Source organism: Drosophila miranda, chromosome XR, assembly GCF_003369915.1.
Source record: "Drosophila miranda strain MSH22 chromosome XR, D.miranda_PacBio2.1, whole genome shotgun sequence".
Lineage (NCBI taxonomy): Eukaryota > Metazoa > Arthropoda > Insecta > Diptera > Drosophilidae > Drosophila > Drosophila miranda.
The window spans coordinates 22,803,768-22,822,391 of NC_046674.1; the positions used below are offsets into that span (position 1 = coordinate 22,803,768).

Consider the following 18,624-nt stretch of genomic DNA (forward strand, 5'->3'; position numbering starts at 1 on the left):
GGTATATTTTATCGATAAAACCACGGTCACACTGATTCTCTTTCTTTTCGCCAAATTTTTGTTGGCGTGTTGACAAAAAACCGTGCTTCCTTGTGGATTTGTGTAGAACAGAAGAATATATCATGTCTAAATACAGCGGTGAGGAGTTTTCCAACAACGGGGTAAGTTCTAGCAGTCTGGCGCGACTGCAAAGCAGCAAAATCATTAGTTTTGGCTATGGCGGTAACATAACCCAACTTTTTTCCTAGATATTTGTAGAATGCATTGATTTCTAAAATTTGTTAATTTCCAGGACTTTTATGATGACTTTGCCCACACCGGCGATCCCGCTCTGGATATGGAGTATGAGCGCAACTACTACGCCAGCCGCATGCCGGAGAATGTCAAGTACTTCTTGATGAACTTCTGCCAGGCCGTCAAGGAGGGAAATCTCTATGATATACAGAATATGTACGAGAACACATTTCCGCAGATTAGCGACCATCACTTTGACAAATCATCTTGGCCAGAGGAGACAGAGGTCGGGGCGCTCGTGGAGAACGACAAGGTGTTTATGATCCTGTACAAGGAGCTGTACTACCGTCACATCCATGCCCGCATACCTGGTGGCCCCAAGCTGGATCAGCGCATCAACTCGTTCTTCAACTATTGCGATTTCTTCAACCTAATCATTTCGGCGCCGAACCCCGTCATGCTGGAGCTGCCCGACATTTGGCTGTGGGAGCTCGTTGACGAGTTTGTGTATCAGTTCCAGAACTTTGCCCAATACCGGTAAGGGATTTTCACTTCTCCCACATCTCCCATCGTACATCCTGATCTTGATAATATGAATCTATAAATTGCAGTGCGCGGCTTACGGACAAATCGCAGGAGGAGATTCAGCAGCTGTGCGTGAACCACAGCAATGTATGGAGCATTCTGTGCATTTTGAACGTCTTGCACTCGCTGGTGGATATCTCCAACATCAAGAAGCAGCTGGAGGCGATTTCCGGGGGAATCGATCCGAATACTGTGGCCGGAGACTTTGGCAAGCTCTCCTTCTACAAGATGCTGGGATACTTCTCGCTGGTCGGCCTTCTGCGCGTTCACTCTCTGCTGGGTGACTACTACCAGGCCATCAAGGTTCTAGAGCCCATTGAGATCCACAAGAAATCTGCCTACTCGCACATACCAGCCTGTCAGATATCGACATCATACTACGTCGGCTTTGCCTATATGATGATGCGCCGCTATGCGGATGCCATACGCACCTTCTCCGACATCCTGCTGTATATCCAGCGCACAAAGCAGCTGTACAGCACGCGCTCCTATCAGAACGATCAGATCAACAAGCAGGCCGAGCAGATGTACCACTTGCTGGCCATCTGCCTGGTCCTGCATCCCCAGTGCATCGATGAGTCCATTCAGCAGGTGCTGCGCGAGAAAAACTACCACGACGCCATGTTCAAGATGCAGTGCGGCGACCTGGAGGTCTTCAAGTCGTTCTTTGTGTTTGCTTGCCCACGCTTTGTCAGCCCCTGCCCCCCTGCAGCCGATGCGCCCATGGAGGACTACGTAAAAGACCCCATGGAGCACCAATTGCTGGTGTTCATGGATGAGGTGCGCCAGCAAAAGGATCTGCCCACCACACGCTCGTATCTGAAGCTCTACACCACATTGCCGCTGGCCAAGCTGGCCTCCTTCATCGACCCCAATGCCAACGACGACGATGTGTCCAAGCTCTTGATACGCCTGCTCTGCTTCAAGCACAAGATGCGTAATTTGGTCTGGAGCAAGGGCCCCAGTGGTCTGGAAGGCACATTCAAGTCCGGCTCTGAGGTAAGTTTTCAAAGGATCGCTCTGAGAAATGTTCTCATCCGTTCATCTTTATAGCTCGATTTCTACATTGACGACGACATGATTCACATAGCCGACACCAAGGTCTCCCATCGCTACGGTGACTTCTTTGTGCGCAAAATCCTGAAGTTCAACGACCTGAATCGCAAACTGAAGAACATCAACATTTAAACCCAATAGTTTACGATATATTTAATATTCCAAACTGGACCGATTCGTTCTGATGATACCAATAAAAGAATGCCTGCGCGTATCCATATCCGCAGGAAAGGGTCCTCAAAAAAAAAAAAACCGAACTTTATTATATCCTGCACTCAAAGATTATAGGGGTATATATAGGTTTATACATACGATCTCAAAATTTGGCCCCTCATTGGGCAAAAATCTGTGTCAACATTATTTTGAAGATACAAGATTCTCATGTGTCTCTCTCTCTCTCTATCTCTGTCGGCTGGATGATTTTTCGTTGTGAAGAGAGAGAGAGAGAGGGAGATATATGTAGGGGACGATTCGGTATGGAAATAGATCATTAGTTGGAAAGAGGATAAACGAAGGGCTAGAATTCACATTAAAAGATAACTAGTGGTCGCGCTCCACCTTTTTCTCTCAGTGCCTCGTGACGAGTCCATGCAAAACCAAGAGAGAGAGAGAGAGAGGGAGGAGCGGTCTGCTTTGCCCGTCGACTAGGAACATTTCGACTGGTTGATTAGGACTAGGGTTTTAACATTTGACTTTATTCTTAGTTTTTAACAATACGTTATTATATAAAATTTGTATGTATGACTATAAGGAAATTCAAAAAACTACACGTATTACGTACTTTGAGTTTGCCACAACTCCACGTACATTGGTGCACATAGCATTCAGCGACCATCAGCAGCAGCCAGTTTTCGTTTTCGTTTTGGTTTTTTTGGGCCATGGGAATGTGCGTGTTTATTGTATACATAACATCTCAAATTTCTCTCTTGCAAAATTTCTTTGGTAAATCAACGTACTAAGCATTTAGTGAGAGTTTTTAAATTATTATAATTGGGGGTGTGGTGGAGTTGGGGTAGCTATAAGCAGTATTCACACATTTACACACAGTTTAAAAACTCAACTTAGGATTTAGATACACTCTTTCTTTATACACCGTATTAGGTTTGCCCTTGTGCTAAGCGGACTCTGCCGGCTGGGGGCTGTGGTTTTGTTTAGAACTAACATTAAAATCAAACAATTTACAAATTACGGACTTGTTTGTTGGGGGTTCGCCGGGACACAGGCTCACAGGGCGTGCTGATTGACATCGATCAAATAGATGTCTTTGTGATTCTGTAGGACAAAGTCGACAAATGCATTGATGGGTGCGATTTCCTCCAGGGAGGTGCTAGTGCTGCGGGACCACAAGAAGTTGGGGCCGAACACGATGGCCAGATTGGACGAGGTCATCTTGTTGAGATCCTCGCAGTCCATCACGCGCACCAGGAACTCGACAATGTACTTGAAAAGCTCATAGTTCTCTTCGGGCAGTTTTTCGCGTATCAGTTGGGTGACATTTCGGGAGCGCTCCTCCTTGGGCCATTCCAGGAACTTGGTCACATCCTCGTACAGTTCGAATGTGAGCAGCGGCTCTGAGAGATCGCGCAGGAAACTCTTCAGCAGGCCTGCAATCACATGGACATTCACACTCTTCAGGTCCACGTCCTCGCCGCGATTGACGCGCTCCTTGAGGGCCATGATCTCGGCATGGTTACCCGACCGCCTGAAGATCCCCTCCGTGTCAATCACGCCCGTAATCGACAAAGAGTCCACACACTTGCGCACTATCGGGGGTATGGAGTTGAGGCAGGGACTGTTTACAACAATATGCTTCAGGGGCACCCCAAATTGCATCGTCGGCGCCATTTTGTGCTGCTGCTGCCTGGATGCATTTATGCTGTTTGTTAGGTGAGATGCTGGTGCGGCTGCGGCTGACTTGCGGCTGGGGTTCAGCTTGTCGTCAAAGTCGCAAATGTTATCGGGCAGCTTCAGCTTGTTCAGGCCCAGAGCCTGGCGCAGCTCATCCAGGCTGGAGATGTACACTAGCTTCTTGCGGAACTTGTCGCTGATGAAGGGGCTGAAGAAGTTCCAGATGACCCGAATGAACCACGTCGGATGCACCACATACAGAGTCTTTAGGTTTTTACGAAAGTTTCGATCCAGCTCCTTGTACGAGTTCCACAGGAACTGCGCCGACGGTTTGTTGTCCTCCTTAAGGCCTTGGTGAAAATAAACGAGTATGTAGTCGTTCTCCACGAATGGTTCGATCTCTTTGATGATTTGACTGGCGGATAAACGATAAGCGAGCTTCGCGTCAGTTAAGATGTTCAGAAGGCACTGATGCCACACACATACCGCACGAAACCCTCCAGCTGCGACTTCTCGGGGAACCGCGATGCGTAAATGCCGAAGACGTGGCGACCCTGCTTGTCGGTGCCCAGAAAGTCGCATTTGTTTTTGGGTGCTTGAAATTGCTCCGACTGTTCTCTCAGTTGATCTTCAAAGTCGTCCTCCAGGGGATTCACATCCTCTTCGGGTTCAAGTTCTGGATCTGCAGGGAGAATCGGGAGAGAGATACCATTACCGATTACCATTCAGGATCGCATTCATTCGAGCCCACACTCACCATCGGCCAGGACAAAGTCACCGACCATAACATCTTCTGGGGGGATAAATCAATGGATCAATTAGCAGCTGTTAGTTTACTTTACCACAACTTTAGGACTTTAGGACTTTAGGACTCAAACGCTTACTCTCTAGAGGAGCCGGACTCAGGAGCTCAGTGTCGTCGAACTCTAGCTTCGGCTCGAAGTCGTGCAGATCCGAGAGACTGGGCTGCGGCTCGTCCGAGTTCTCGACGATCGGATTGATGGCAGGACCTTGTGGGTGCGAGAGAAGGCGTTTATTAATCTCGTAGGTTTCCGTTGCAGTGGACAGATATTCCAAAACGTAGTCTTACAAGTAGTAATGCTTGCTTTCACTTAAGTATTTTGACGGCCTGAGGCAACAAGTTTAGTTCGGATTGAGTTTGAGTAAGTGAATAGACATGGATCAGATCAGAGAAATTTGTAATTGATGAGTTACTTTCGTACATAACTGATTTGGGATTAGTAAGGTTCAACAGTTCAACGGTTCAACAGTTCAACAGTTGCCTGTTGTACGTGGATAGTGTGTATGTGTGTATGTAGTATGTATGGTATGGAACAGAGGCAGCCACAAAGAATTATTTTAGGTACTTGGAGGCACAGACACAGACACACACACACATACCTCAAACAAACATTGGCAACAAACAGCTAGCGACAATACGTACAAAACACAGGATTCATAATAGTACGGGCAATAGTAGTATAGTGAGTACGGCAGGTAGGTATGTAGGTATGTACAGGTACAGGTAGTGAGGAGGCCAGGCCTAGTTTTACAGCTTCAAATGGGGTTAGTAGCACAACTTGATACCAAAAACAAAGAAGGGCGGGCAGGGCTGGGCAGGCGGGGGCATTAAATTAGTTTAATTGTTAGTTAGTTCTTAAACAGGGGACCCCCACTGGCGGGGCCCTCAACAGTACTTGGCTACGGTTAAAAGAATGAAACACACAAAACAAGCGACGCCGCGAAACAATTCCCAAGCTTTGTGTAAATTACAGATTAAATTTTGAAAATTTTGGGTTTATTGCTTCGCAGCGGGTTCATTGGCTAAGCTAAGCAGAAAACAGAAATGAAAGATCGAAATTTGAAATCCGCATCTACATTAGATCGAAACGGAAGCGCTCTTACCTGGTAATCTCGATGTGAAACGCGAATGGGTGTCCATTGTGGGACAGACAGGTGTACAGAGTGTGGATTATCGATGCGATGCAATGACGCAGGACGTATCTCAGGCGCGCTATCGAATTGGCATGTAGAACATACAGCTGGAATACAGTGAGCAGTGAGAATAAATTAGCCATAATCGGTCGTGGGCCAACTGGCGTTTCAACCGCTTCAAGCTCTGTGTGCTGTACACATATAGTAGGAGTCTACCGGTGACGTCACACCAAGCTATGTAGTTTCTTGACTATCGCGCGCTGTCGGCGTCGACGTCGCCGTTACCGTAGTGGGATGTGGAGATAGTGCCGTGCGCTGATTCACATTTATTCATTCATTCATTCCGAACGAGCGATGGATTGCCGTCGAACGGCAATGGATTGTTTCTTGCTCTTTTATATGAACACGACTGGAGCTTAAGGCAAAGCGGTGGTAGTGGTGGTGGGGATTGGCAAGCAGTCGAGGCTAGGCTGTGGGTGAGGGGGGCTGTGGGGCCAAGCCGCCTACGCCCCACCGCATAGTATACATACAGTGCTAGCGAAAATGAAAGGCAAGGCGAGAGTCTTTCACGAAAGATAACACAGAGAACGAAGCGAAGCTTATCCCTTGGCACAAATTAGGAATTGAACTTTGGAATTGAACTTTGAACGAATGAAATGTTGGTATTTAGTGCATTTTTTCCAGCGTCTGTGCTTTAGATCAGCTCCTGTGCTGCATGTGTATGTTATTTACCATACATACTAGCACATACAGGGAATATGCAGAGTTTCCTGTGCGAAGGCACAATCGTGCAATCGCCTGACTGACAATAATTTAGAAGCAAACTGCGCATTTGTGTTTTGTCACCACTTAACAATATTTACTTCTTTGCTAATGTACTTTTTTATCAGCAACTCGGCGATTGGCTGTAGTCCACCGCCCGACTATAATATCAATGCTTTCAGCTCTGTGGCAATACGAAAACGTATTCTGCGTCTTAGTTCTATATATTGCACTTTGCACTGTATCTGTGAGCCAGAATGGCTTGCAAATTTACCTTTTATCAATAGAAAAAAAATATCTCCGTTAATTTTCTTATTGCAAGACGTTGTTTTTGCGGATGAATAGTGGTGGTCACTGATCGATAAAATATACCGTCCGCCCCTCAGAAATATACCAAAATATACCGTCTCATTTTAAAAATATGCCATAAATATGTATACTGACGAGTTCAAGCTCTATTATACATATTCCTCGTTTTTTATATTCCGTACCATATAACTAACTAAATAGAACCCTCAGCCCTGCCCACATAATTTTATCCGATTAATGAATCAGTTTTCTACTTAACTGGCTTATTTTAAATACTGGACTTTGATTTTTTTTGCATCAATTTATACAATAACAGTCTCGTACAGACAATATAAAGTCTCGTATGATGAAAAACCGAACTTAGCCCACTCTATTTAAATAGTTAAACTACTTGAGGTAAATGACGGAAAACATTAACGATTGAACTGCGCTAAAATTAGTATTTTTTTATTATTTTCGGTGGAATATGAAAATACCCCCTTGGCTTGCAATGGAGTATCAAAATCGAGGAATATGTATAATAGACTTTGAATTAGTCAGTATATTTGCGGAATATTTTTAAAATGAAACGTTATATTCTGGTATATTTCTGAGGGTCGGACGGTATATTTGAACGATAAATACGCGGTCACACTAGCACTATTCCAAAAAGAGCCAGCTCCAATTAATTAAAATTTACTTTAAATTTGTTAAAATGGTCGGTTGGAGCCGTTTGCTGTCGCCAGCGGCGCAATTCGCCAACTACCGCGCCGTTCTGCAAGCGCCGGCTTGCCGGAATGGTAAGTAGAGCTTAGATCAGTCTCTGTAAACACATTATCCCACATTACGCAACCAAAACTACAGATCTCCCCTACCTTTGCAGCGTTGCAGCAACAACTGCGCCGGATGGGTGGTGATCATGGACACCACCACATGACAGTAAAGCCATCTCGCTTCCAATGGGACAAATTCAAGGATCTGATGCACTTTTACGTAATGCTCGGCGTTGTGCCGATCACAGCGTTGGTGCTCTACTCGAACATCTTCGTCGGGCCCGCTCAGTTGGCTGAGATTCCCGAGGGTTATGTGCCCAAGCACTGGGAGTACGAGAAGGTAGGACACAGTCACAGCCACAGCATTGCCACTGAAGTCATTAATGGCCGATTTCTCTTTTCCCCGACAGCACCCAATCTCGCGCTTTATTTCCCGGTACATTTTCAGCTCGCAGCAGCAGGAATACGAGAAAGCCTTGCACAACTTGTTTGAGGAAAACGAGAAGGCTCAAATCCGGTAATACATTCTTTTGACAACTAGATCCTGTTCTATGTTGACGTGTGACTTTGCATTTTCAGTAAACTCGAGAAAGAGGTTCGTCGCAAGATGTCGGAGCGAAATGATTACCAGTCGTACTACTACCGCCCGACAGTAGCCAAGTATCACAGAATATCCAAGGAGGCTGCTGATGAGCTGGAAGCTCTGCGGGGCGATTAAGCCAGCTCTTGGCTGGCTCTAACCACATTAGGTCGAAAAGTAAATTAAATGTATAGGCCTCAAGTTGGGGAAATAAAGTGTTGAATTTGCAACATCATCTTACATCTTAATATAAACAGTACAATAGTTGAATAAATACTTAAGACTTAGTCAAGTCGAGTGCGTATCGATTTAGCCCCACGCCTGATTCTTGCAGTAGTAAAGCACCAGCTTGCCATTTGTCCCGTGGCAGTCGTACAGGTTTTTGATTATCTGATCCGGAGCAGGTGCAAACGTCTGATTGACATACAGGAACTGCAAAACAGACAATGGTGTGATTAATCAAGCAACGAAATGCTTACTTCGGGCTGGTGTGGTGGTACTCACAATTTGCTCAGTGGCGTCCAGCTTGAGGTATTTGTGTATGAACTTTTGAATCCAGCTGACTGTCTTGTTGGGGTCCACGGTCCAGGTGCGCTTCTTAATGATTGGCACATTGCCTGTAGCGTTTAGCAAAACACATACTGATACGAAATGAATTCAAAGATTAAACAAAGTAATGTGGGTCCGGCAATATTTTCTTACTCTTTGCAGCGTCCTTGTCGGTGGCGTTGGTAGTTGATAAGCTGGCCAGGTTCTCCTCCGCGTCAGCCATTGGTCCGGAATGTTGTTAGTTTGTTTTTTTGGCGAATATGAAATAGCAAAATAAATATAATATAATCTTGTGACCAGATATCGATCACATTATCGATAAAAGAGACTAAATATTTTTATTATTTTAATAGTCTAGTTATCAGTCTGTGGGAACATTTATGAGTTAGTACATATTATACGATTAAACTAACTAATTTTGCTAAAATCATTGACTTATATAAGTGCTTCCTCGACATTCCATGCTGTCTGTCACTAAAAAGTCACAGTATGTATTCGTCATCTCTAGCAGATAACGATAACAAAAACATCTGCGGTTGAAACGTACAATCGGCCTGAAACACGTGTGGATTTATATTAATATATTTTGATTAAACAAACCACAAAATAAGCCTAGAACTATGAGCGGTAGACTATTTGATGGATCCGAAGACGAGGCTGACGACCTGCAGTTAACGACCAACCAGGACTATGCCAAGACGTACAACATTCTGCGCAAGAAAGAGCTGCTTCAAAAATGTAACTTACAATTCTCTCCACTGATCATTAAAAGTTAACGTTTTGATTGTTACTTAAAGATAAAGATCGCGGCCTGGATGTGTCCGAGTCCGAGTTCGACAGTGACAGCGAATCATCGGAGGAGGATGAGGTGGATCCCCAATTCGATCAAGACTTCTTCAAGACACTCTCTTCGCTGAAGAGCAAAGATCCACGAATATACGACAAGGAGACGCATTTCTTCAACGAGTCCTCCGAGGACGAAGACAACAAAGATGAGCAAACAAAAAAGAAAAAGTCCAGCAAGCCCAAGCCGGTCACATTGAAGGACTACGAACGAAAGGTTATTCTCGAGCATAATGGCAAGTTTGAGAGCTCTGATGACGAGCAACAGCAGAAGGAGGAGGAGGAGTTTGAGCGGGCACAGTCACCCACTGCAGTGGAGGAAGAGCGACGCCTAAAGGCAGAGTTCAGTAAGGTAATGAGCCAGGAGGACAACGGAGAAGAGGAGGAGTTCGGTGGCATATTTAAGAAACGTACCAAGACCAAAGAGCAGACGGATGCAGAAGAGGCGGATTTTGCCAAGTGGCTGGCGGGCCAACAGACAAAGATTGAACAGAATGACAAAGAGCAGCTGGAACCCCTGAAGGAATACTGGAGCAGCAACAAGCTGACGCAGGGCGAGTGTTTCCTCAGGGACTATATTCTCAGCAAGGGATACGCCAACACAGATGCCTCGGAGATACCCACCTACGATGAGATTGTGGGCGACAATGCCCCGCTGTCCGAGGACGAGCAGGAACTGGAGAAGCAGGCCGAGTTTGAGCAAAAGTACAATTTCCGATTCGAGGAACCAGATGCAGAGTTTATCAAGCGTTATCCCCGCACCGTAGAGCAATCGATTCGTCGCACAGACGACAAGCGGAAGGAGAAGCGCAAGGAGGTAAAGGAGCGCAAGGAGCAGGAGAAGCAGCAGAAAATGAAGGAACTGGATCTGATCAAGGACATGAAGCGCAAGGAAATCGAGGAGAAAATTCGCAAGCTGAAAGCAGTTACGGGCAACGATGAGCTGGGATTCAGGGACGAGGAACTGGAGGAGGACTTTGATCCGGCAGCCCACGATCGTCGCATGCAAGAGTTGTTCGACGATGAGTACTACAACGTCGATGAAGGAGAGGAGAAGCCAGAGTGCCCCTCGGATATTGACGAATTGACTCTGGAGGACTGGGACAACTATGACCCCAGGAAACCGAATGAAAGGGATCACGATGATGTCGAGCACTGTGAAGATGATGATTTTAACATGGACTGCGATTACGATCCATCGACGTCGAAGCAGCAACTGCAGCAGGAGCTGATCGAGAACACACGCGGGCGCAAGGGTCGCAAAGGGCGACGCAATCGTTTCATGGAGATGATTCAGGCGGAGAAGCCAGCCTTTAACCCCGAAGAAGAGAAGACCTACGGCGAATACATCGACGAGTACTATCAACTGGACTGCGAGGACATAGTCGGGGATCAGCCGTGCCGCTTTAAGTACGTCGAGACCACACCGAACGACTTCGGCCTGACCATCGAAGAGGTGAGTAGAGTTCAGAGGTTTCATTTGGGATCTAGTGCTTACTTTCCGGCGACTTACTTGCAGATCTTGCTGGCCAAAAACAAGGAGCTCAACCAATGGGCTAGTCTCAAAAAGGCAGTGCAGTTCAGACCAGAGCATGTGGAGAAAAAAGAGCAACGTTTATACAAAATGAAGGCCAAAAACGAAGATCTCAAGCGAAAGATATTCAAGAGTCTGTATGGGGATGAGGGGTGAGTGTCTGGCTTCATTCTTCCGACGATGCAAATCTCAAAGCGAATTATTTTCAGTTCCGATGATGAGGATCAGCCAGCTGAGGAGTGTCCCCAACCTGCCGCACCTGCTGACTCGAGCAGTGTGTCTGCAACAGTAGCTGCTCAAATCCCCACTGAGGGCCTGTCCAAATCGAAGAGAAAACGTTTGAAACGTAAGGCAGCAGCAGCAGTTGCAGGGAGCCCCAAACAGATCGTAAAGGATAACGATAATGAAGTGAATGATTCAGAGAGCCGAAGGGAACAAGATGAACCTGCCACAAAGAAGAGCAAGGAAGTGGAAGATCAAACACCCAACGAAGTCGAGAAGCAGCAGCAGCAGAAGCAGGCAAATAAAACTAAGACAAATAATGCTGTTGGTAAAACCCAAAAGTCCCCCAAAACAGTGACTAAAGCTAGGCCAGCACAAAATCAGAGTCCAAAAGGCTCAACAGCAGAGAAATCAAATGGCAATAACCCATTTAATAGGAACCAAAATCAAGCGAAACCTCGGGCCCAGGCGGCAGTCAAAAACTTCCAAGGTAAACGGAAGCAAGGGTTAAATGCATCCTCTGATGGCAATCCCTTCCAAGGCAAAGAGAAAAAGGCGCCAAATGCACCATCAGGGACCAGTCCCTTCAAAGGCAAACAGAATCAAGCGACAAGTCCGTCATCTGGTGCGAATCCATTTAAAAAATCAAACCAGAAGTCTGGAGAAAGACCATTCCCAGCAAAGAAGCCGAACAACTTCAAAGCGAAAAGCAGGACAGACACGAATCCCAGTGGAATAACCGATGATCGCCTGAAGGCCTATGGCATAAATCCCAGAAAGTTCCACAAAAGGGAAAAGTATGGAAAAAAGGATAACTAAGGCCACGCCAGCGTAAGGATCACAATAATAGCAATAATAATATATTTTCTAGTTACATCTTATGTACATACGATTCACATATTAAAAGCCTTGAACAGACACAAGCGGTACAAGCGACTACTCCACCACATCGGGATGACCTTCAGGCACAACTTTGGCATCTTCCGTGCTGTTCATTCGATCGAGCTGCAGTCGGCGCTCCTGGATGCGGACACACTTCGGACATATCATGTTCTTGCGCGTGAGGCACACTCTGTGGTAAATTGAGTTGCATTGGTCGCACTTGATGCAGCCGTCGTCAAAGGGGAAGATCACTTCGTTGTTGCTGCAAATCTCGCAAATGTACGCCTTGGCCAGGCACATGTCGCAGGACCGAATGTGGTCACCGAATGCCCTGAAGACACCCTGCAGAAACTCCGTCAAGGCGCCGGACTCCACTTGAGTAAGGTCGCTCAGCGAGTAGAACTCATTGGACTGGGCCAAGTGGCGTCTGCCGGCCATCTGCTGCTCCACCAGCTTCTGTTCCATGGCCAGCTTGCAGGCAGCCAGATAGTGGCGCATGTGCACGAGATTTTGGCGCAGTTTCTTCACGGCACAGAGCTTCTCGACGAACACAAACAGCTTCGGATTGTCCTCCTCCAGTCGTATGAGGGCCCTGTCCAGGAACAGCCGGATCTCCTGCAACGCCGCCCGAGACACCCGTCGGGGAGAGAAGTCCCAGTTATGGATTATGCGAGCAGGCACGAAGCAATTGTCGTTCCAGTTGCACGAGGGGCAGTAGTAGAGGCCACTGTAGTCGCACAGCCGCGGCTCAATCCAAGAGCTCTCTGAAAGATTGATGCGAAATCTGAATAAATGGAAATCCATGTGCTGACTCGTTAGAGCCACTCACTCAAGTTCAGCAGCGTTTCGCACTCGGCACACTTGTAGTTCTGGGCAGCCAGTCCTATCTCGGGACAGATCTCCGATATGGGGTGCTGTCGCTCCGAAACCAGGACGTTGGCACACACCCTCTTGACATTGTCGATGCACTTCTGGTGCACCAAGTAGCCGCAGTCGCTGCATATGTACGAGGCCTGCACCACACTCCAGATAATCGCTGTGCAGTGGTCACAGTAGAAGCGCTTGGCGGCGACCTGAAGCCTGTTTTTCCTGCCGTGCGGGTGGTGCGGCACAAAGTGGTGACCCACCACGGCCTTGATGGCATTCATGAGCACCACATCCGACGCCAGAGCCTGGGCCTCCTCCAGCTCTTGCAGCGAGTAGCGGAGGTCCACCAAATGGCGGACCAGCCAGCGTCTCTCCTCGCTGCACTCTTCGCTGAGCAGCACCAGATCGCGGCAGTGGGCGATTGCTGCATTCAAGTCCTGCAGGTTGGCATCGGACGTGAAGATCAGCCGCCACTGCTCCTTCACCAGCGACGCGGGTATGGGCAGCGCCTTGTATTCCCCCTGTGGTGCACTCTCCTCGGACGCAGATCCAACTGTTGCAGTGGGCGTGGGCGTGGGCGAACGGGTGGACGCCTGCGAGTGCAGGTAGCTGGACGCAGTGCTGGCGCTCTCGTTGATGAAGTTCGCCACTGTTCCCGGAATGTTGGTGAGACTGTCACGCCAGGAGCTCATTTTGGACCCAAACAAACAACAACAACAACAGACAAAGCAAAAACAATGCTATTGGGTGGAGAATAGTGTGACCGCGGATTTATTGATAAAATATACCGTCCGAAAAATACCGCCTCATTTTCAAAATATACCGTAAATATACTGACCAATTCAAGTTATATTTTACATATTCCTCGTTTTTGATATTCCGTCGAATATTACTAGCTATATAGAACATTTAGCCATGCCATCATAATTTTATACGATTGATGAATCAATTTTCTATTTAACTGGTGTATTCTTAATACTTGCTTTTATTGCATTTTGCGTAAAAAGAGGTTTTAGCGAAATAAGTCAAACAAATGAAACGTAATAAAACGTAAGAGAAAAATCGATCCAATTGTTCAATTTCTTTATTCCGTTGAATAATGCTGCCTAATTAAAACATTTAGCTTTGCCCACATAATTTAAGGCCATTAATGAATAAATTTTCTACCTGATTGACTACTTTTATGTACTCTCTTTTATTGTATAGTGTAGAAAACAAGGTTTAAACAAAAAAGGTCAACAAAAAAACAGTGGCAACGTAAGTGAGTATGGAATGTAACGTAAGGGAGTATGAAATGTCACGCCAACCGGAGTTTGGGCTCAGCTATACCCTATTTCGTCAATATATATGAAGGAACTGTTTTTCCAAGCTGTTTAAAAACGTAATTAATATAGAAATGATCTCAGATTGTTATGTTTTGGACATATTAATGCATATTATTAGGGTCTTGTAAATATATCTCGATCTCGATACCCATTCTTGGTTTCTGTATGAAGACCAAAACCTTCAAAATATCGTTGAAATACCTTTTCAACAGAGACTGAATAGTTTTGGCCTTTATTGGTGCATTAGATGACAAACATTCTCTCAGTTCTATAACATCCATTTCTCCAGGGTATGCAAAATGTTGCTCGATCCGCGCAATGTTGTGGAACAATGCTGCTCGATTTCACGGCCCATGAGTCTGGCCCATACAAATTAATGTTGCCAGCAGCATAGCACGTAAGAAAACGTAAGTGAGTATGGAATGCGCCGGAAGTGAGTGTGGAATGAGGGGAAAAAGGACAGGCGATGAAATATCCCAGAGAAAATCCCAAAAAAGTCCCACCAAACTTGAGCGCCAAATAGAAATTGTTTGAATGTGAATCATCGATGTTTTTTCTCAAACAATTTACAATGGAAGAATCTTCTAGGCCATTTACACTATTATGATTATGTTTGATCTAATGATGAAATTAGTTTAAAGTATTAACAGGAAGGATTTAAATTTGCTCCTTTTTCCTCAGCCTCAGCAATAGGCAGAACAAGGATAAAACATTAGAAAACAACTATAACTAAAAACCAAAAACTCAATAACTAAACGTGGTGTAAAAAGGGTTTTAATAATTCGTAAATTTTATGTTTCAGTGTTTACAAAAATCACAAAGTTTTTTTTACTTAGTACATATAAAATAAATGTATGGAAATAATTAATCAATAAAAATCAAGAATAATAATTATAATTATTCAATAAAAATCAAAAATAATAATTACACAATAAAAATCAAGAATAATAATTATAATAATAATTATTCAATAAAAATCAAGAATAATAATTATTCAATAAAAATCAAGAATAATAATTATAATAAGAATTATACAATAAAAATTAAAAAATATAATAAATGTTTTGCTCCAAAAATTATAATTATTCAATAAAAATCAAAAATAATAATAAATATATAAATAATAAGCCAGGAGCTCATTTTGGACCTAGGCAAACAACAAAAATTCCAGCTGGAGGCGCCAGTGCTAAATGCCCCTTTTCTTAAAGCGCCATCTATTAGGGTTCACGGAATTTTCAGATAATTTCCCTTTTAAAGCTCCTTCTATCGGTCAACTTCTTGCAAAGCTGTTCCTAGTATTTAGGGAAATTTGAGACAATTTCCCTTTCCCAAAACGCCACCTATGTGTCAAAGTTCTGTTAAGCTGTTCTTTGTGTTCGAAGAATTGTCAAACAATTTCCCCTTCTTTAACTGTTCTTAGCTTGCTTAACTGTTCCTAGTATTAAGGAATATTTCAGAAAATGTCCCTTTCTTAAAGCGCCTTCTATGAGTCAAAATCCTGTCCACCTGTGCTTAGTATTCACGGAAAAGCACCTTATATATTTCGAACATCCTGTCTAACTGTGCCTAGTATTCAGGGGAATTTCCAAAACAGTAATAGATGTCGCTTGTGTACATAAGGAAAAAATATGCAAGAGTTGCCGTTCCTCAATTAATTAGGACTACAAGCATTGCAAATCAGCATCCATTCAGATCTGAAGATCGAATTATTTTATACTCATTTGGGAATTGTTATTCGAGATCGATAAATTAAATGGTCTAAAAACAATAAAACGCCAACGGCGGTAGGTTTATGGGTTTCATTTAATAAAACTCCATTCTGGTTGAACATTCAACTGATTCGTCGAGATATCTGTAGTTGCCTCACTTTAAAAGACTCTTTGTTGCTATATTGAAGGGGCTTAAAGAACAATGTTTGGATGTCGTCAGTCCGGGTCCGGTGACAGCATATTTGTAATTTCAGGAATTTGTTCATTTATTTATTGTGCAGGAGGCGTTGGCTATTAACAATATTATCAGGAAATGAGGTCACTATAAAAAAAGTAGACTGTGAACATTCCTTACGGATTAGTTGGTGATCTGTTTCAGCGCAGGTAAATTATACAAAAAAATATGCTTTAGTAGTACCAAATGGATATTTACATATGTATATAAAATCATCCTGCTTTAACGTCCTTTTCAACAGTTTATTCCTTTTTTGTTTTTTTCTTAAATCAGATTAAATGGATAAAAATCTAAAAATTAACATATAACGCCCGGAGAAACGAATTGTAGATTTTCCCCACTTCAGGAAGAAGTAGTAATCTGCCATATTTTTTGGAACAAAATCAACTAATTAAGATGAAATCTCAAGCTAAAACTTGGTGGGGAATTCAAATGTTTTCTTCGTTTTATCTCGATGAACGCCTCAGAATCAAGGCGAATCGTCTTGTGTCAATGCTAATTAGGCTGTATTTAGTGACAAAATATGGAATTGTTGTGCAAAAATTTCAGAACTGCTATTCGAGATCGATAAACGGTGCTTAGAAAACAGAAATAAACCCTGCTAGTCTGGGCATCAAAATCGTAACGACTTCTCCGCTGGAGATCTGTTAATCAGGTTTCTCCGGGGCAATAAAATCAACGAAAGTGTCGCCGATTGCGAGCCAGATAAAGGGCTCTTCATGGGCGATCCACAGATCCCCATTCTCGCAAAGATCTCTATAATTGAAAAGACAAAGCGCCTCAAATGATATGCAATGTTTCTATTTATTGCCGTTTGCTAAGAAACCTGAGATCTCTCTCTCTCTCTCTCTCTCTCTCTGAAGGCTGGCGTTTGGCTTTTTTTTCGCTTTTGAGGCGAATATTTGGTTTTTATGCAAATCGCGGTGGACGGAACAAGTTTGAGTTCGCTTTCTGTTGTTATTTGCGGCTACTTTGTTTAACGATTTTTCACGTTTTTTGTTTGCCCCAAAATGCCCAACTGACATTTCTATGACTGTGCCCCGGCTGAGTGCAACAGGTGTGCAAAAAAGAAACACTGTATTTCAAAGAGATCTATGTAAATACCAAGCCTCGCCGGTGCACAGTGCGTATACTCGAAATGAGTGGCTGAGGCTGGCGGCGTGTGAAGCGGCTCGGAATGGCCAAAGAATCGTCCGGCCCGGGTGCAGGGCACTGCACTGGCCATTAAACAGATTACATGTTTGGTCGCTGATTCACGGCCACAAAAGCCGTTTAAGCCCCGGCGATACCAACAAACTCCGGCGATAACAACTGCAACGCGCGAATGGCTCCATCCTAGACGGGAAAAAATCACCAGTCTGTCGGCCAGACAAACACACAGCAGACCAAATGAATGCACAGACATGCGTTGCATAAGGGGAGTGGGGCGGGAATGGAGCGCCCCCTCATCGTTGGGGCACCATGGGGCAGTTCAAGTGCACATGGGCAGCATGAGCGACGATGCTGCTTGAATAAACAATTGGCGGGCTTTGGGGCAGGGCAGCCGGCATGCAAACAACGAGCAACTCTTGTGGCAATCAGTGTGGCAGGGAACAGTGGGCTGGTGGGCTGGTGAGGTGGTGGGGCTGCACACGGAGGCTGAGACCGCAGGAGACAATACGTTGCAACAGGAATTGCAAGTTCGATAATGCATGGCTCTTTAAAATAAAGTTTTCTGGCAATTGCAATGCTTCTGATAAGGCACACAAAATTACGCATACGCCGCATATACCGCTGCTGCGCTGCTGTCCCGCTGCTTGCGTCGCAGCCGTCGTCAGCGTTCCCGAGTCTCGCTCTTTGGCTCTCTCTCGTTCTCTGCCGCTCTCTCACTGTCCAGACAACAACTTGTATGAATGTGTTTTCTATTTTTCCGGCGTTTTTACCGCATTCTACCACTCCTACTGCCCACTCCCACTCCCCCTGGGGCAGCTACACAGCCTTTGGCAGCTCGAATCAACTGCTTTTCAAATTATTTATAGAATTCGGAATGAGGCGTCGTGCGTTAAGTTAGTTGTGGTTCTCCCAGAGGCACCGACTCGAAAATTATGCTTAGTTTTATTGCGTATGAATAATTAAGGGCGACAGCCCGCCACGCCACATGTGGGACCAGGGGCACATGTTGTTGTCTATCGACGACGCCAGCCTGCTCCCAATGGCTCCTTGTCACTCCTTATTGCTTCTGTGCTACTTTGCCAGGCTTACAAAGCCGGCTGCGGACCAATTTGCGGTGTCTTCACCTCTGTCCGGCCCATGCGTCAAGTGCAGCGAAAGTGTTGCCTGTGTGAAACGTCTCCAGCCGGTCCTATTTTTAGCCAAGGGTCCACCAGGTGCACTGGTGCACTGGTGCATGGGGGACGC

General features: G+C 45.0%; 6 protein-coding genes across 8 annotated transcripts; 3 read left to right on the forward strand and 3 right to left on the reverse strand.

The window, feature by feature from the left end:
• Positions 1 to 33: 33 nt before the first annotated feature.
• LOC108151118 (eukaryotic translation initiation factor 3 subunit L) lies at positions 34 to 2,127 on the forward strand. The gene is made up of 4 exons (XM_017279536.2): positions 34 to 161; positions 293 to 771; positions 846 to 1,818; positions 1,873 to 2,127. Exons 1-4 carry the CDS (start codon positions 123 to 125, stop codon positions 2,005 to 2,007), a joined length of 1,626 nt encoding a protein of 541 aa, XP_017135025.1. The 5' UTR covers positions 34 to 122; the 3' UTR covers positions 2,008 to 2,127.
• A 422-nt stretch (positions 2,128 to 2,549) lies between these two features.
• On the reverse strand, positions 2,550 to 6,790 carry LOC108151120 (rho GTPase-activating protein 68F). 3 transcript variants are annotated; one of them, XM_017279540.2, is made up of 6 exons: positions 6,695 to 6,790; positions 5,629 to 5,765; positions 4,608 to 4,733; positions 4,481 to 4,513; positions 4,210 to 4,405; positions 2,550 to 4,138 (listed from the first exon to the last, which is right to left on the reverse strand). In XM_017279540.2, exons 2-6 carry the CDS (start codon positions 5,663 to 5,665, stop codon positions 3,100 to 3,102), a joined length of 1,431 nt encoding a protein of 476 aa, XP_017135029.1. In that variant the 5' UTR covers positions 5,666 to 5,765; positions 6,695 to 6,790; the 3' UTR covers positions 2,550 to 3,099. The 3 variants fall into 3 exon arrangements, with proteins under 3 accessions (XP_017135029.1, XP_017135027.1, XP_017135028.1); XM_017279538.2 differs by having other exon boundaries at positions 4,481 to 4,516; XM_017279539.2 differs by lacking the exon at positions 6,695 to 6,790 and adding an exon at positions 6,522 to 6,608 and having other exon boundaries at positions 4,481 to 4,516.
• Positions 6,791 to 7,352: 562 nt separating this feature from the next.
• Positions 7,353 to 8,296, forward strand: LOC108152377 (NADH dehydrogenase [ubiquinone] 1 beta subcomplex subunit 5, mitochondrial). The gene is made up of 4 exons (XM_017281669.2): positions 7,353 to 7,508; positions 7,592 to 7,821; positions 7,892 to 7,998; positions 8,061 to 8,296. The coding sequence occupies exons 1-4, from the start codon at positions 7,424 to 7,426 to the stop codon at positions 8,197 to 8,199; spliced, it is 561 nt and encodes a 186-aa protein (XP_017137158.1). The 5' UTR covers positions 7,353 to 7,423; the 3' UTR covers positions 8,200 to 8,296.
• Positions 8,264 to 8,923, reverse strand: LOC108152378 (autophagy protein 12-like). Its single transcript, XM_017281670.2, has 3 exons — positions 8,764 to 8,923; positions 8,566 to 8,702; positions 8,264 to 8,493 (listed from the first exon to the last, which is right to left on the reverse strand). Exons 1-3 carry the CDS (start codon positions 8,831 to 8,833, stop codon positions 8,371 to 8,373), a joined length of 330 nt encoding a protein of 109 aa, XP_017137159.1. The 5' UTR covers positions 8,834 to 8,923; the 3' UTR covers positions 8,264 to 8,370.
• A 195-nt stretch (positions 8,924 to 9,118) lies between these two features.
• On the forward strand, positions 9,119 to 12,127 carry LOC108152375 (protein KRI1 homolog). Its single transcript, XM_017281665.2, has 4 exons — positions 9,119 to 9,348; positions 9,408 to 10,909; positions 10,973 to 11,139; positions 11,197 to 12,127. The coding sequence occupies exons 1-4, from the start codon at positions 9,231 to 9,233 to the stop codon at positions 12,026 to 12,028; spliced, it is 2,619 nt and encodes an 872-aa protein (XP_017137154.1). The 5' UTR covers positions 9,119 to 9,230; the 3' UTR covers positions 12,029 to 12,127.
• On the reverse strand, positions 12,042 to 13,696 carry LOC108152376 (differentially expressed in FDCP 8 homolog). The gene is made up of 2 exons (XM_017281667.2): positions 12,921 to 13,696; positions 12,042 to 12,855 (listed from the first exon to the last, which is right to left on the reverse strand). Exons 1-2 carry the CDS (start codon positions 13,648 to 13,650, stop codon positions 12,146 to 12,148), a joined length of 1,440 nt encoding a protein of 479 aa, XP_017137156.1. The 5' UTR covers positions 13,651 to 13,696; the 3' UTR covers positions 12,042 to 12,145.
• Between the last annotated feature and the right edge of the window lie 4,928 nt (positions 13,697 to 18,624).